At 42.1% G+C, this 17,379-nt stretch overlaps 1 protein-coding gene across 14 annotated transcripts in view; it reads left to right on the forward strand.

The window, feature by feature from the left end:
• tnikb (TRAF2 and NCK interacting kinase b) overlaps nucleotides 1-17,379 on the forward strand; it is a 73,635-nt gene that overhangs the window by 38,795 nt on the left and 17,461 nt on the right. The window contains exons 14-23 of one of the 14 annotated variants that reach the window (XM_047349948.1): nucleotides 1,030-1,116; nucleotides 5,078-5,278; nucleotides 6,843-7,133; nucleotides 9,994-10,158; nucleotides 11,424-11,663; nucleotides 12,860-12,966; nucleotides 13,092-13,207; nucleotides 15,555-15,646; nucleotides 15,806-15,829; nucleotides 17,282-17,290. In XM_047349948.1, coding sequence (XP_047205904.1) covers nucleotides 1,030-1,116; nucleotides 5,078-5,278; nucleotides 6,843-7,133; nucleotides 9,994-10,158; nucleotides 11,424-11,663; nucleotides 12,860-12,966; nucleotides 13,092-13,207; nucleotides 15,555-15,646; nucleotides 15,806-15,829; nucleotides 17,282-17,290 — 1,332 coding nt within the window. The remainder of the gene's footprint in view (nucleotides 1-1,029; nucleotides 1,117-5,077; nucleotides 5,279-6,842; nucleotides 7,134-9,993; nucleotides 10,159-11,423; nucleotides 11,664-12,859; nucleotides 12,967-13,091; nucleotides 13,208-15,554; nucleotides 15,647-15,805; nucleotides 15,830-17,281; nucleotides 17,291-17,379) is intronic. The other 13 variants (XM_047349949.1, XM_047349950.1, XM_047349952.1 and 10 more) reach the window with 13 other exon arrangements.

Genomic DNA, 17,379 nt, shown 5'->3' on the forward strand with positions numbered 1-17,379 from the left:
GGAAAAAAGTGGGTGAATCACAATTATCAACAGCAACATCTCAATTATTAGATTTCCTAACTTTGTGCTGCCCTAGTTCAAACACGGGTTGCATTCTAACAAGAAATGTTTGTCTGACAAACTTTGTCACAAAGTGATGAACTGAAATATTGTAACTTTCACTTGACATTCCTGTTATACCCAATCCTGACACCCTCGCCAGTCAACTAACAGCTGATCTGTTAAATGTAGTCTTTTTTTAAAGATTTTTTTGGCACTAGTGGCCTTTATTGAACAGTAATCTGACAGGAAAGAAGGTGGAGAGAGAAAGGGAAGACATTCAGCAAACGGTCGGAACCAGGAATCGAACCCGGAACTGCATCGAGGACTTTAGTCTCATGGCTGTACCAACTGAGCCACCCAGCCCCACTACATGTAGTCCTTTACAGACTGATCCAGATTGTACTTTATAAATATTTGGTCTCTCTCTTTTTCTCTCAGATTTGAAAGTGTTGTCACAGAATTCAAAATTTGTTATAATTTTCAGAAATATAATGTAATTTCCTCACTGGAGATGTTGAAAGTCATTCAGAGACTTGCTTGAAGAGGTAGTCTGGTGAATCTAGTTCTAAAATAAAGAGGCTGTTATACCAGCGGGATTATTACTACAGTGAAACGGAAGGAAGAGGAGGTTTTGGAAAAGAGCAATGCGTCATTAATATGGTCTTTTTAGGATAGTAACATCTTCCTCTGCAAAGCTGATTTCATTTTGACTGTTTGATTATAAGCATGCCCCTGTGTTCTACTAATTACAGCCCCCTGCAGCTTCCTTCATTTTATTTTTCATCTGTTTCTGAATAACTCTCCAATTTAACACTCCTTTTATAAACCTACTTTTTTTCTGCCCTCTTTCTTTCTTTCTATTTTTCCTCTACTATTTCCTGCTCTCCTGATGTCATTGGTTGCCTGGGGCTCTGATTTGCTTCTGTTCCACCTGGTCGCTCTCTGATTGGATGCGTCTGATGCGTGGTCTGGGCTCTGATTGGTTAGGAGTATATCCGTAGACAGCTGGAGGAGGAGCAGAGGCAGTTGGAGATCCTGCAACAGCAGCTTCTGCAAGAGCAAGCTTTACTGCTGGTAACTCAAGATGCAAACACACATGGATGCAGATAAACGCCCTGATTCTGGAGATACGACCCACTGAAACCAGTTCTTAAGTTCAGTTGTGGTGCTTTATCCTTGATGAAGGTATCTTTAGAATCACTGGACACTGGATACTGTTGTTGACAGTTCATCTTAACCTAAATAGGTCTTAATGTTCCCTTCAAAGTGTCATGAATGACTCAGTTGGGTTGAATCACCAGAAAATAATCACCTATAAAACAGTAACAGAACATCATATTAATTCGGTTAAATACACAACAGTGTAATGATTGCAATTATTTTACAAAATGCAAGAAATGGGTGCACACATTATTTTTTTAATCCACACTGGGTCAGAATTGGGCTCCGATATACACATACTCCTCCCATTAGTGTTGTGGCATTCATGAACTGAATCCATTGACCGCCTCTTTAACAGGAACGATAGGAACCAAGTTGCAATTGTGAGCTGTTCTTTTCCCTTGTTACTATTTCGCACAGATCCACACACACTCCTCGTTTGCTACTCCTCTGATTGAGGTGGAGAACAGGCACAAGGGGAGGAGCACAGCAGTACAGGTGCAGCGCTTACTTGATATCCAAATATTGCATGAAGTCATTTGTGTTGTCCACACAGTCTTCATGTGAATTTCTGGTACTCCATGATCAAAGTGGGCCAGGCTTCATTTGAAGCGAGTGGTTGACGACTCAGAGACAAATGACCAGTCTGAGTTAAAGAACAGGCAGTGGCATCTGGATCCACTTTTTTCATGGCATGAAGCTTTAGTTTAATTCCAGATTTGACATTAAAAAGGTCATTAGTCTTAGTGCACCATGTTTTTATGAAATAGGTTCATTGACACAACTAAAGTTTCTTTAATTAAAATACATTGTAGCTGATGACTCAATGAAAAGACATACTGTATATGTGAACCTAAACAGTCACTTCAGATGCAGACTGTTTACATCACAAAGATCCATTAAAATCGGGATTGTTTTTACAATCTACATGGCAAAGTTTTAATTACAGGTCCTTCTCAAAATATTAGCATATTGTGATAAAGTTCATTATTTTCCATAATGTCATGATGAAAATTTAACATTCATATATTTTAGATTCATTGCACACTAACTGAAATATTTCAGGTCTTTTATTGTCTTAATACGGATGATTTTGGCATACAGCTCATGAAAACCCAAAATTCCTATCTCACAAAATTAGCATATTTCATCCGACCAATAAAAGAAAAATGTTTTTAATACAAAAAATGTCAACCTTCAAATAATCATGTACAGTTATGCACTCAATACTTGGTCGGGAATCCTTTTGCAGAAATGACTGCTTCAATGCGGCGTGGCATGGAGGCAATCAGCCTGTGGCACTGCTGAGGTCTTATGGAGGCCCAGGATGCTTCGATAGCGGCCTTTAGCTCATCCAGAGTGTTGGGTCTTGAGTCTCTCAACGTTCTCTTCACAATATCCCACAGATTCTCTATGGGGTTCAGGTCAGGAGAGTTGGCAGGCCAATTGAGCACAGTGATACCATGGTCAGTAAACCATTTACCAGTGGTTTTGGCACTGTGAGCAGGTGCCAGGTCGTGCTGAAAAATGAAATCTTCATCTCCATAAAGCTTTTCAGCAGATGGAAGCATGAAGTGCTCCAAAATCTCCTGATAGCTAGCTGCATTGACCCTGCCCTTGATAAAACACAGTGGACCAACACCAGCAGCTGACACGGCACCCCAGACCATCACTGACTGTGGGTACTTGACACTGGACTTCTGGCATTTTGGCATTTCCTTCTCCCCAGTCTTCCTCCAGACTCTGGCACCTTGATTTCCGAATGACATGCAGAATTTGCTTTCATCCGAAAAAAGTACTTTGGACCACTGAGCAACAGTCCAGTGCTGCTTCTCTGTAGCCCAGGTCAGGCGCTTCTGCCGCTGTTTCTGGTTCAAAAGTGGCTTGACCTGGGGAATGCGGCACCTGTAGCCCATTTCCTGCACACGCCTGTGCACGGTGGCTCTGGATGTTTCTACTCCAGACTCAGTCCATTACTTCCGCAGGTCCCCCAAGGTCTGGAATCGGCCCTTCTCCACAATCTTCCTCAGGGTCCGGTCACCTCTTCTCGTTGTGCAGCGTTTTCTGCCACGCTTTTTCCTTCCCACAGACTTCCCATTGAGGTGCCTTGATACAGCACTCTGGGAACAGCCTATTCGTTCAAAAATGTCTTTCTGTGTCTTACCCTCTTGCTTGAGGGTGTCAATAGTGGCCTTCTGGACAGCAGTCAGGTCGGCAGTCTTACCCATGATTGGGGTTTTGAGTGATGAACCAGGCTGGGAGTTTTAAAGGCCTCAGGAATCTTTTGCAGGTGTTTAGAGTTAACTCGTTGATTCAGATGATTAGGTTCATAGCTCGTTTAGAGACCCTTTTAATGATATGCTAATTTTGTGAGATAGGAATTTTGGGTTTTCATGCCAAAATCATCCGTATTAAGACAATAAAAGACCTGAAATATTTCAGTTAGTGTGCAATGAATCTAAAATATATGAATGTTAAATTTTCATCATGACATTATGGAAAATAATTAACTTTATCACAATATGCTAATATTTTGAGAAGGACCTGTATGTTCTCCATTCACACGGCAACAGTAGACGTGAAAAGGGTGTAATTCCTCAGCCACACCACTAGTAGGTAGTATGTTCTTTGCACAAACACTTCCTACTTAAAAAACAAAGGAGAAAATGAGTATTTTGTTGAACCATTGTTAGATTCAAAAGAGTCAGCAGTACAAGTACTCTGCAATCCGCTGTTGTTGGTGTTGAGATCTTCTTCTGTGTGTTTTAAACTAGTCAGCACCCATTATGCTATGCGCACGACCATTATATATTTTACTGATTGCAGTGATACAGCGCTAGTGCCAGGGCTACCCCATTCAGGAAGATTCCGTTTTTTCTGTCTACACAAAACGGCAACCGGGACGTTTTGAAACCTTTACACTTTGGAACCATATATCAAATCGTGCTATTTTCAGGAAAAAAGGTGCACCGTTGTGGCGCATAGGAACAGTGTAAACGCAACAAAACAGCAAGGGACACTAGAGCTGGTAGCTGTCCAAGTTGTGATAGTGAAGCCTTGAAGCGCTACAGTACTCAATACATCTTGTGCGTTTTCTTCATGTCTAGCAAATTAACTTGAGGTCCATTATGCCACCTAGTGGACTGGAGGCTATACATCAGTGTTACAGGGGGTGGCAGAAAATCAGGGAATAGGAAAGGTGAAATGAAAATGAATTAGTTTTTTTCGTGATTTAAATAATCTTGGTGATTACTTCCTATATTACCTCAGACTGGCTTAAAAACAAATGCAACCAGTTACAATCATTAGCCATAAATCTATCGGTCCTAGCTTTGTCAAGTAAAAAGTTATTGAAAGACTGAGATAAATGCGTGTATATATGTGGTTCAGCCTGATAAATGATATCAGGAAAAAATGCACTAGATGAGACAAAATTAACCAAAAATGCATAAAATAAAAACATATCCCTTAGATTATTACAAGTCAGACAAACATAACCAACACAAATCCCACAGAGAGCAGATGTTTTGTTTTTAGGTTGCAGAATGGATTTTTATTCACAAGTCTGTGACTGTGAAGGAGAACCAGAAGCTTCAGAAAACGTCATGCAAATCTTCAATTATGTTAGGTTTGTGTGTTACCATCCCCACTCCAAAGATCTACTTAAAATGTTACCTGGTTACATTCTTTATAGCATTAAATTACTAGATAATGTTGAGACCCATGCAATAAAAACAATGCACTACATCAATCTTAACAGCTGGAAGTTTTAAAAAATATGGGAGCAACTTCTGTTTCAATGCATTATGAAGGTGGAAGCCACCAAACATCTTGTGTGTGGAGTTCAACCCTCTGTTGCCTGTTGTGTCTGCAGGAGTACAAGAGGAAGCAGATCGAGGAGCAGCGCCAGGCGGAGCGGCTGCAGAGGCAGCTGCAGCAGGAACGAGCCTACCTGGTGTCTCTGCAGCAGCAGCAGCAGCAGGAGCCGCCGCGGCCGCCGCAGGACAAAAAGCAACTGTACCACTACAAGGATCAGGCGCCTAGCAGCAACGACAAGCCCGCCTGGGCCAAGGAGGTAACCTGCAGGGCCCGAGACTCACACTCCATCACATCTGCCGCTATAGGTGGCAGTGTCTTTATCCAGACTGCTTTTATTTATGAGATCAGTGGGACACCAAGGAGCTGAACAATACTCTAAAGACCGAATTATCCTGAGTGACATTCCTGTCTTTACATGCAGATGACTTGATCAGTTTAGAAGAGAGGACAATTTTAAACAAAACAACCTGGAAAGTATTAAATTTAACTTTTTATATAATCCTAGATTTGTTACATTAGAAACAACCAAACAGGCTGGCTTTATTTTGTCTTTGAATTCTTCTGTGATGCACCATTGTTATTTTCCTGAAGTTCATTGACTCAACATAAACAAGGAGAGGAGGTAGACCTGCACGTGGAAACACTAAGCTGCCTTAAACTCACATGAATGCATTTATTTTTAAATCCACAGGAGCGTATTTACAGCATTATAGGAAGCTGGACCCCAGCAAGGCTCAGTTTTCGCTAAATTTGCTTCTTTGCAGGTATCATCAGAGCTTCACTATCAAAGGTATCTGTGATGAACCCAGAACTGCCGCTCCTTTTCTTTATTTCTCTCCTTACATATCAAATTCAAGAGCTCCTTCTTACATGCTGGGAAATTAATAAACGAGTTTCACTCCAGATGAAACCTTTAAAACTTTTATGTAAAGTTAGTCATGAGTCAGCAGACGGATGAATCCTACATTTTAAAATGAAAAGGCATTAATAAATCTGTGGTACCTTTTGGAAGAAACTCCTCATCTTTATTTAGATTAATTTTGGTTGACTTATTTTCCAAACGATGCTTCAGTTCATTGTGGTTTTGAGACACATCCTTTCTATCAGGTTATGGTCAGGACTTTGACTGGACCATTGCAACACCTGGATTCTTTTCTTTTTCAGGCTTTCTGTTGTAGATTTATTGCCGTGTTTGGGATCATCGTTCTGTTGATAACCCAGTTTGGACCAAACTTCAGTCAGACAGACTTTATTTAACAAATGAGGTCAATTTCTGCAAGGCATCCAAGTCCTGTGGCTGCAACAACAGCCCAAACCATCAACCCTTCACCACTCTGCTTGGTGTTTAATTTTCTCCTAACATGATCCTGTGGAAGTCTTGTTCCCATGACTTAGGTTTGCTAATTGGCCTGTCGAACTTTAACCTTTACCCTGCTAACTGAGGCCTGTAGAGGCTGAGCTCTTTGTTATTTGTCATTTCTCTGAGCTTCACACTCTGACTTTGGGCTTAATTTGCTGACAGATTTCCACTCCTGGGAAGATTAGCAGCTGGCTGAAATGTTTCTCACTGTTAATTCCAGTTTTAAAGAATGTGACATTGGAGCCCTTCAGTGTCACATCTGGTGGAGAGATCTGATTGTTTTCATGTTTTAAATAAAAATGAGCCTGTTAATGTGAATGATAAGATGAATTTTATGTAAAACCAATGTTAAGCTATGGTTCTGGTTCATCTCATCAGTGGACCTCCTGAGTTTCCCTGTTTTAATATGTCACACAACCCTCTCTCCCCCCCGGCTTCCTGTAAACTCGCTGCTCTCCAGGTGATGCGTCGAGCTCAGAGCAACTCACCTCGCCTCCCCCCTAAGAAGTACCACTCCTTCAAAGAGACACGGGACGTCAACCTGGACAACCTCCTCCTCCTGCCCGGGTACAGACCTCCCCAGCCCCGCCCCCCTTCCTACCCCGCCCATGTCAGCCCCACCCGGGACCACCTGCACATGCCCAGAATCCGGATCACCTGCGTCCCCGATCCGGATTATGCAGAGCCATTGCTACAACAGGAAAGTCCCGACAGACATCCGGACTCCAGGGGCCGCAGCCCCGCCCGCCGGGTCAGTCGGAAGACAAACAGATTCTTCCTCCTGGTTCTGCAGTCTTAAAGAACCATAACCCATTCCTATTAACAGTTTTATTTCTCTAACCAGGTGAACTCACATACTTTAACTCTGGCTGAAGCAGTGAAAATTGTGATTTCTCTTCTTTAAAACGGTTCTCCTCTTTATATAAACACTTATCTTTGGATTTTCTGGATTTTCTATAAAACTTTTTCTCAACAAGACTGGAAAAATTAGCTCGGATCTTTGATAAAATCCTCAGTAATCTCTACATTTAGGGTGGTTTAAGGACATTTTTCCTGAAGAAGATGGTGTTTAGTTCAGTCTCTATACTTTGGATATAAATCAAAAAAATTTTCCTTCCAAGTTCAAAGATTGGTCAAAACCTGTTTCAAAGCAACAGTTAAACCAGATTGAGACTGAAAGCAATAACCGAGGAAACACACCAGCTCACTTCTTGTTTTTCATTATTTTTTCCTCCCTTAAAGCTTTTAACCTTCTTTTTCTGCTCACAGTAACCTTCTTCTTTCACCTTATTGGGATTAAATGGTGTTTATTGCATGATGTGCCTTCTTTTAATGTCTAACAGGTACTAACTTCAACAACTAATCCAACCTTTCCTCTTCCAGGGTTCATTCTTCTTTGATTCCAGGTTTCTTTTCATGTTGTCTTCACTGAAATGTTGCTTGTTTGTTATGGTTGTGTGTGTGTTTAAAATGCAATACTAAAACATTAATCAAGGTTTTAAATGAATGCATCACCCGTAAGGACCCCATTTAGGGCAGATCTGCAGGCCTGCCCCCTGGTGGCAGCTGGTAGACAGATGTAGGGCATCTGCAGCTATTTTTAGTGACTCTTTCTGTGCAGAAAGGTCTACCCTCTTCTAAGCCTCATAGGACTTCCCTTCAGGCTTCAGGGGAGAAAAAACTTTCCATAACACAGCCATGCAGAGAGCTGAGCTCTAAAGACAGAAATCTGTTTAGGATGAGTTTTAGTCAAACTTCAATTTTTTTTCTCATTGTCTTGATTATCATTTGAATTTAAGTCATCAACTTCAAATCATTACATCCAGAGATGAAGATGAATCCTCAGCCAATAGTCAGCTTTATTTCAGATTTATTCCTCTATAAGCAGTGTGCAATAAATGAAATATCGTATAAAAGGTTTATATTTAAAATGATCAGTTTCATTCTGCCCACAATAATAGATAATATAACATGTTACCTGATTAAAATGGCCTAAATCTAAGTCATTAAATGCAAAATTATTTATTTGTATTACATTAAATATTACATTTATTAATATGTTAAATAAGTAATTCACACAGTTTTTACAACTATTATTATCATTATTATTATTATTAGGTAATTTAGTTTTTTTATACATTGGTTTGCTTATTCAAAATATGTACTTATTTTAATATTTTTTATATTTAATTTGAATTTCTTCATCTTAATTAATTTCATATTTATTCATATTTGTGCATTTATTCATTTATTTATTTTTTTAGGCCTTTTCACAGTCATATAATATAAATTAATGTAGAAATAAAAACATTTTTAATTGAATACATTAAACAGTTACACTGTTGAAGCATAGAAAGAAACTAGATATATTATTTATTTGTTTATTGTCTTTAATTTTTTCCTGTTTTTATTAATTCAATTCAATTCAGTTTATTTATAAAGCGCCAATTCACAACACATGTTGTCTCAAGGCACTTCACAAAGTCAGATTCATACATTCCAATTAATCGTAACCATTGAACAGTTCAGTCAGATTCAGTTATTTATTCAAATTGGATAAAAAGTTTTTCTATCTAAGGAAACCCAGCAGATTGCATCCAGTCAGTGACTTGCAGCATTCCCTCCTCCTGGATGAGCATGTAGAGACAGTGGACAGTCACTGGTGTTGACTTTGCAGCAATCCCTCATACTGAGCATGCATGTAGCGACAGCGGAGAGGAAAAACTCCCTTTTAACAGGAAGAAACCTCCAGCAGAACCAGAACCAGGCTCAGTGTGAGCAGCCATGTGCCACGACCGACTGGGGGTTTGAGAGAACAGAGCAGAGACACAAAAAGAACAAAGAAGCACTGATCCAAGAGTACTTTCTATGGGAAGGAAAAGTAAATGTTAATGGATGTAGCTCCTTTAGTCGTTTCATCTAGAAAGAAAGAACAGATAAACTCTGAGCCAGTTTTCAAGGTTAGAGTCTGAAAGAGAGCACATATAATTAGTTACAGTAAAAGCTCAGTCAGTAGCCATGTCTAGGAGAGAGAAAGGGTTAAACACTAAAAGACAGGGCTATGTGGATCATCGGTAGAGGGTGAGCATTAAGTTGTTGCCAGCAGAAGCTCGGACGATGCCTCCCTCCAGAAAGGTGTCACAGGTAGACACAGAGTCAGGCCAGGTGCAGCTTCTAGGAAGAGAATAGAGAGAACAAAGTTAAAAGCTGAAATAACAGCAAATAATGCAAAATTGGAGAGTAGTATGAGAATGTAGTGAAGAGGGTGAAAGTGGTCATTATGTCCTCCAGCAGCCTAAGCCTATAGCAGCATAACAACACAGATAGTTTCAGTTCAGATTATTTAGTTAAACGTCGCTTATTTACAACAATGTCGTCTCAAGGAACCCCACAAAGTGTCCCACTGATGGTCATTGTTATACTAAAAACCACAAGGATTGGGATACCTCTCTCTGTCACACTGATTATAACCATTGGAAAAGCTGTAAGCAGAGGAAGTACACGCTCACATCAGTGGACAGTTTTCCAACATGGATGCAGACCAGGCTGATTTATCTTAACAGCACACATTAGCTGCATGTCGAGTGACCGTGGTCTGATGTTTGTGTCAGGTGGAGGAGCATTATAAGATGAACAGACAGGCTTCTCCTGCATTGCAGCATAAAGTCTCCAACCGGATCTCAGACCCGTCCCTGCCTCCCCGCTCTGAGTCCTTCAGCAGTGGAGGAATCCAGCAGGCCCGAACTCCACCCATGCATCGCTCCGTCGAACCGCAGGTCAGTATCCAACACCTTCACCTGGGTGTGGTTGTTTTGGTCTGTTTTATGAATGGATGGATGGACGGACAGATGGATGGACAGATGGATGGATGGATAACTAAATGGATGGATGGATGGATGGATGGATGGATGGATGGATGGATGGATGACAAAATGGATGGATGGATGGATGGATGGATGGATGGATGGACAGATGGATGGATGGATGACAAAATGGATGGATGGATGGATGGATGGATGGATGGATGACTAGATGATGGATGGAGGATAGATGGATGGATGGATGACTAAATGGATGGATGGATGGATGGATGGATGGATGGATGGATGGATGGATGACTAGATGATGGATGGATGGTTGGTTGGATGGATGGATGGATGGATTGATGGATGACTAGATGATGGATGGAGGATAGATGGATTGATGGATGGTTGGTTGGATGGATGGATGGATGGATTGATGGATGACTAGATGATGGATGGAGGATAGATGGATTGATGGATGGTTGGTTGGATGGATGGATGGATGGATTGATGGATGACTAGATGATGGATGGAGGATAGATGGATGGATGGATGACTAAATGAATGGATGGATGAATGGATGGAGGACGGATGGATGACTAAATGAATGGATGGATGAATGGATGGAGGATGGATGGATGACTAAATGAATGGATGGATGAATGGATGGAGGATGGATGGATGACTAAATGAATGGATGGATGAATGGATGGAGGATGGATGGATGACTAAATGAATGGATGGATGGATGGATGGATGGATGGACCTTCATCATGTCCTGCTGAACAGTGGAGCCAGTGTAATTTAAAAGTCTTCAGACGTGATTTACTAAACTCGTAGGGAGGAGTTTTATTATCCCTGTTTCTAATGTCCTCCATGGAATGAGAGCGAGTAGGGAAATCACAGCTATATCCAGGGAAGCAGATGTTTGCACAAACATCCAGGGAACACAGTACAAAAACCAACCAGAACCAGGAGCACAGATATAACCAGAAATATAACAGAACTAACCTGAACCATATGTTTATTTGGTCCTTGTGAACTTGACCTTTGAGCTTTCCTGGTTACTGTGAACACATCCTGAAGCATTTTCTCACTTTCATCACTCCTCCTGCACCAGCTCCTCCTGACCTGCTTCCTGATCACATACTAATAACTCCTGGTTCTGCTCTTCCCTTCTCCATCTTGCCTGTTTCCTACCTGTGTGTGTGTGTGTTTATGGTTGTGTGTGTGTTCAGATGGCCCACCTGGTGCAGGTGAAGAGTCACGGCCTGTCAGGCTCCCAGTCTCTGTACGACCCCCACGGCGTGTCCTCCACCTCTGCGTCGCCCTCCCCCTCCCGGCCTCCCATGCCCCGGCAGAACTCCGACCCCACGTCCGACACCCCTCCTCCCCCGCCACTGTCCCGCCTGGCGCCCCCCCTCGAAAAGCTGGACCGCAGCTCGTGGCTGCGGCAGGATGACGACATGCCGCCCAAGGTTTCTGCATGCTGCCGGCTGAGTGTTGCAGTCTGAGTGTTTGAGCACGAGTGCAAACTTTGCTTTTTTTTTTTTTATCTTCTGATGTTCTAGCGTTAAAGTCGTCCACTTTGTGTGCACGTCTCATTGTCACTATTGTTTCTGTTTTACTAGGGATGTGTTTGTAGACTTCCAACACTTTAAATAACAAGTTTTAATGAAATCTGCTCATTGAAACATGATACCTTTGACATACACTTACCACAAGATGTAAGGAAACTTGTTTCTTGGTGTTTAATCATATATTAGTGGAAAACAAGTTTGTTTCCCGTTAAATGGTGCCCTATTTTGCACCCACGACAAACTTGCCACATTCTCTCTGCCAACAGCTTATTCTGTTATTGACTCTTTGTTGTTATTTGGTGGGATCAAGAAACAAGACATGGCTTTTAGTGAAGCCAGTATGGTGGTCTGGGATGGGATCTCTTCACTGGAAAAATGAGGCTTGTCATCAGTGGAGGAAATCTCAATGCAGAGAAATATCAGCATCGCCACTACCCTGACCTGTGGGGGTCACTGCTGACCCTCACAGGTCAGGAGTTCATAGGAGACTACCTCCAGAACTTGGAATGCACTGACCTGCCTGCAGTCCTGACCTTCATACCATTAAACACCTGTAGGATCACCTTGGACGTGCTGTTGGCGCCAGATTGACTGACAAAACCACACTGGCTGACTGACCATCCCGCAGCATTGTGTGACCAACATGGTGACCTGCATTAGGAGGACCCGTCAGTCTGTTGTGCCTATGTATGGTTCTCCCACTCATCACTGTGGCCCGGGTTTGTTAAATGAATGACTTGATAAATTGTCAGTAGGGCTTGTTTTTTCAAGCTTTACTCATCCAGTCCAATAAACAAGAAGCAGAATCAGATGTTTGTGTTTGGTTGAGAGGATCTGGCAGGTTTTTCATGGTTGCACCTCAGAAACCCATCTCTGATGCTCAACCTACAAATGTATCCTGACAGATGTGGCGCCATGTAAGGAAAACAACAAGGTTCTCTAATGGTGCAAGGTTTAATGTCAAGAAGCATTTTCACAACATATCTCAACATATTTCCTTACTTTTTGTGCTGAGTATACTGAACAGATATTCTGAAATTAATTTCTCTGATCCAAAAAAGTTGGGAGTATTGAAGGAAACTGTGTGTTTCCAGGTTCCGCAAAGGACCACCTCCATTTCTCCTGCCTTGGTTCGGAAGAACTCTCCTGGAAATGGTCCTGGACTCGGCCCGCGGGCTGGAGCTCACCTCATCCGGGCCAGGTACGTCCACATCGAGAAGAAAAAACACAGGCTCGAGAAATCGGAAATGTGTGCTTTGTTTTACTGTCAAGATTTGAACCGTTTCCTTTTATGAATGAGGCGGCGGTGTGTTTTTGTTGCCGTAGCAACCCTGACCTGCGGAGGACGGATATTTCCATGGAGACGCCTTTGAAGAGGGCGAGCAGCGGCAGCTCTTCCAGCTCCAGCACCCCCAGCTCCCAGGGAGGCTCCAACGAGCGAGGTGAGTGTTGGGTCTTTGTTCCACCTCCTGATGTTCTGCACCTGCAAACTGGACTCTGGGTTCCCAAAGAGAAGACCCGTCCATGGGCAAACTTCCATTACAGCATCGCTTTAAAACACATTTTAACTTTAAAAAAGATTTCACGTTCTAGAAACTTCATCACTTTTCTAAAAGGTACCATGTTTACTTTTATTTAATTTGCAATATAGTAAAAAACAAAACTAAACGTGTTCTTATTTTTAAAATTATCAGTGCCAAAGTTTTCCATAATGTCCCTTTCATTTTTTAGGAATCTGAAAAAAATCCTAATCCTGGCAAAAATATTGCATATTTTTCTAGCAACAAATCCCATCTTTTTAATGAAAGTGTCTCGATCCTCTGCATGAAACTGGGATCTTTTCCAAAACCCCACTAAGTTTACTGTTTCCATTAATCCTAACCAGGATTATTGTATTAATCTGTTGACTATTTATTCAATTAACAGGAGATTTTTTTACAGAATTAGAACCAGGTGAAGCTAAAGCCAGGCCACTCAAGGAGTTCTGGATAGAGCATATTTATAGACAAACAAGGTTTTTAATCTGAAATACTAAATCTGCTCAAAAAAATAAAGGGAACACTCAAATAACACTCAATAACACATATTCTCATTGTTCTGTACAAAGTTAAATGTGTTGACAACAAAATCCCACAAAAATCATTAATAGATATCAAATTTATTAACCAATGGAGGCCTGGATTTGGAGTCAGACACAAAATTAAAGTGGAAAAACACACTAGAGGCTGATCCAACGTTGATGTAATGTCCTAAAAATAAGTCAAAATGAGGCTCAGTATTGTGTGTGGCCTCCATGTGTCTGTATGACCTCCCTACAACACCTGGACATGCTCCTGATGAGACGGAGGATGGTCTCCTGAGGGATCTCCTCCCAGACCTGGACTAAAGCATCCAACTCCTGGACAGTCTGTGGAGCAACGTGACGTTGGTGGATGGAGCGAGACATGATGTCCCAGATGTGCTCAATCAGATTCAGGTCTGGGGAACGGGCGGGCCAGTCCATAGCTTCAATGTCTTCATCTTGCAGGAACTGCTGACAGACTCCAGCCACATGAGGTCTAGCATTGTCCTGCATTAGGAGGAACCCAGGACCAACCACACCAGCATATGGTCTCACAAGGGGTCTGAGGATCTCATCTCGGTACCTAATGGCAGTCAGGTTACCTCTGGCGAGCACATGGAAAGAAATGCCACCCCACACCATTACTGACCCACTGCCAAACCGGTCATGCTGAATGATGTTTCAGGCAGCAGATCGCTCTCCACGGTGTCTCCAGACTCTGTCACGTCTGTCAGATGTGCTCAGTGTCAACCTGCTTTCATCTGTGAAGACCACAGGGCACCAGTGGTGAATTTACCAATCCTGTTGTTCTCTGGTAAATGCCAAGCGTCCTGCACGGTGTTGGGCTGTGAGCACAACCCCCATTTGTGGACGTCGGGCCCTCATACCATCCTCATGGAGTCGGTTTCTAACCGTTTGTGCAGACACATGCACATTTGTGGCCTGCTGGAGGTCATCTTGCAGGGCTCTGGCAGTGCTCCTCCTGTTCCTCCTTGCACAAAGGTGGAGGTAGCGGTCCTGCTGCTGGGTTGTTGCCCTCCTACGGCCTCCTCCACATCTCCTGGTGTACTGGCCTGTCTCCTGGTAGCGCCTCCAGGTTCTGGACACTACGCTGACAGACACAGCAAACCTTCTTGCCACAGCTGGGATTGATGTGCCATCCTGGATGAGCTGCACAACCTGAGCCACTTGTGTGGGTTGTAGAGTCCGTCTCATGCTACCACGAGTGTGAAAACACCACCAACATTCAAAAGTGACCAAAACATCAGCCAGAAAGCATCGGTACTGAGAAGTGGTCTGTGGTCCCCACCTGCAGAACCGCTCCTTTATTGAGTGTCTTGCTAATCACCAAAGATTTCCCCCTGTTGTCTTTTCCATTTGAACAACAAGATGTGAAATTGATTGTTAATCAGTGTTGCTTCCTAAGTGGACAGTTTGATTTCACAGAAGTTTTATTGTTAGAAAAATCTCCCCTTATTTAGTGGCGTTAAAGCCCTTTTTTGACAGCAGTCGAACAGTAAAGGTCCAAACTCTGGGAATCAGACCCTGTGATCCAAATTAATCTAATTTTACTGACAGAAGAACTGAAACCGTCTGGAGCTACCTTCATGCATGCATTGAGCATTCATTTAAAATCCCACAGACCTGTGCAGTGACCCAGCAACCTGCTCCACCTGTGCTTGTTGCAGGGTTTGCTTGCTTTAAAAATCGTTCCTCTGTGTTTTCAGGTAATTCAGCTGCTAAAACCGACAGCTCCACGCTTTCCTCCCATGACGCCAAAGACGAGAGCAGAGAGCTGACTCGGCCCAGCAGGCCTGCAGTGAGTACACAGATTTTAAACTTACAAACAAACAAACACGTCCGTCCATCTGTGTGTGTGAGTCCCATAAACTCAGCGTTCAACAATGAGCTGACCACGATGGTGCTGGTTCTGTCTCCTCTCATCCTGTCCTCCATCTGTCCTTCTGTCGTCCTTCAGAGTTATAAGAAAGCTTTAGACGAGGTCAGTGACATTCCTCCTCTCTCACCGTCCTCCCTGTCTCTGTGTGCTCACTGATGTCCAAGTGTTCTGGTCCTTCAGGCATGCCAAGTTGCACATTTCACTTTTTCCTGTTTCTGGGAATGTTTGAGGAATTATGTCCCGATGCTAATCATGTGGATTGATCTCTGTGGAGTAAAAAGAAACATAACTGGGTTAAAATCTGTATTTTAAATAGTATCTAGGATAGAAACACGTAGCTTTTGGGGGCCATTTGCGGCCCCCGGACTGATTTTCTAAGGGCCCTGACTACAATTCATTAAATGTTAGCCTGCCGGCACAGGCGTTGATGCAGACGGAGACTTTCTTTTGACACAATGAAATCTTCACAAAGGGAAAATGTAGATAACAACTCCAAGTATTGATCTTTTATTACCGATACGTTTTGATTTCCGTTTCATTCGATAGGCCCACAGATATTCAGCAGTTTTTATGCAGAAGCAGACCAGGTTGCCCCCAAGTCTGCAAATAATTTATTACTAAACTTACAGCAAATCTCTTCACTAAAATATTTCATGTGTAGTTAATTGTTAGGCACAACATCCCACCCGTGGGGGTTTTTAATAATAAAAACTACTTATTTTCGTGGCCCTTTCGTAGACGTTTGGTCACCATTGGTAGAAAATATGTTTTTTTAAAATGAAAAATTGAATACATTTAATTTCCACAAAAAGAAGATGTTATGTTGTTCAATTTTTCCCCTTTTTCAAAAACAAAATAGCTTTATGAAACAATAAAAATGAATCATCAATAAAAACATACATTTATTATGATTTATTTTAATAAATAAATAAATGTTATTTTAATATTATTTATTATTATTTTTTCTCACTTTCTTTCAACTCTTTGAAATGACTGGTATTGGATCATATGTCTATGATATCAGATTGCTTTGTATGTATTATTTGGTGTTGTTACTGACTGTATTTCTATCTAATAACGTAATATTGGGTCGGATCATAACCTTGTGCAGGGCTGGAAATAGGAGGATTTGGGCCCCCGGGCTAGAGCTAGCTTCTAAATGACAAAGCACTGATGAGTAGGAAAACAAAGTTTTTTAACCTCGCATGTTTAAATTTTAACGTGTAAAACTGAATTGAACATTGTGCTTTTTAACTGTTGACATGAAAACGTTGCATTTAGAGAAAACAGGAAAACCTGCTGGTGTTTTTCAGCTTTTCACCCAGTTATTCCTTCTTTTTTCTTCCCCTCCTCGTAAAGTAATGCCCCTGAACTATTTCCCTGTTTTGTCAGACAGGAAGCCGACCTTTGATCAGTTCCTGTACAACTCATGACTTCCTGTCGTATCCCTCAGTGGAAACGTCACTTTATTCACCTCTGCCTTCATGGTTCATTTTCACGGTCACACTTTCTCTCTTTCTTCTTCCATTTTACCCTTCCTCTCTTTCCCATCAGGAGGAGTTGGTAAGATTACTCACCCCCACCCACCCACCAGCCTCACCACAGCCCCACCCACCGTGTCCACTTCCTGCCTCTCAGCATCCCTGCTGTGA

This window comes from Girardinichthys multiradiatus, chromosome 21 (assembly GCF_021462225.1).
Source record: "Girardinichthys multiradiatus isolate DD_20200921_A chromosome 21, DD_fGirMul_XY1, whole genome shotgun sequence".
NCBI classification, from domain to species: Eukaryota; Metazoa; Chordata; class Actinopteri; order Cyprinodontiformes; family Goodeidae; genus Girardinichthys; species Girardinichthys multiradiatus.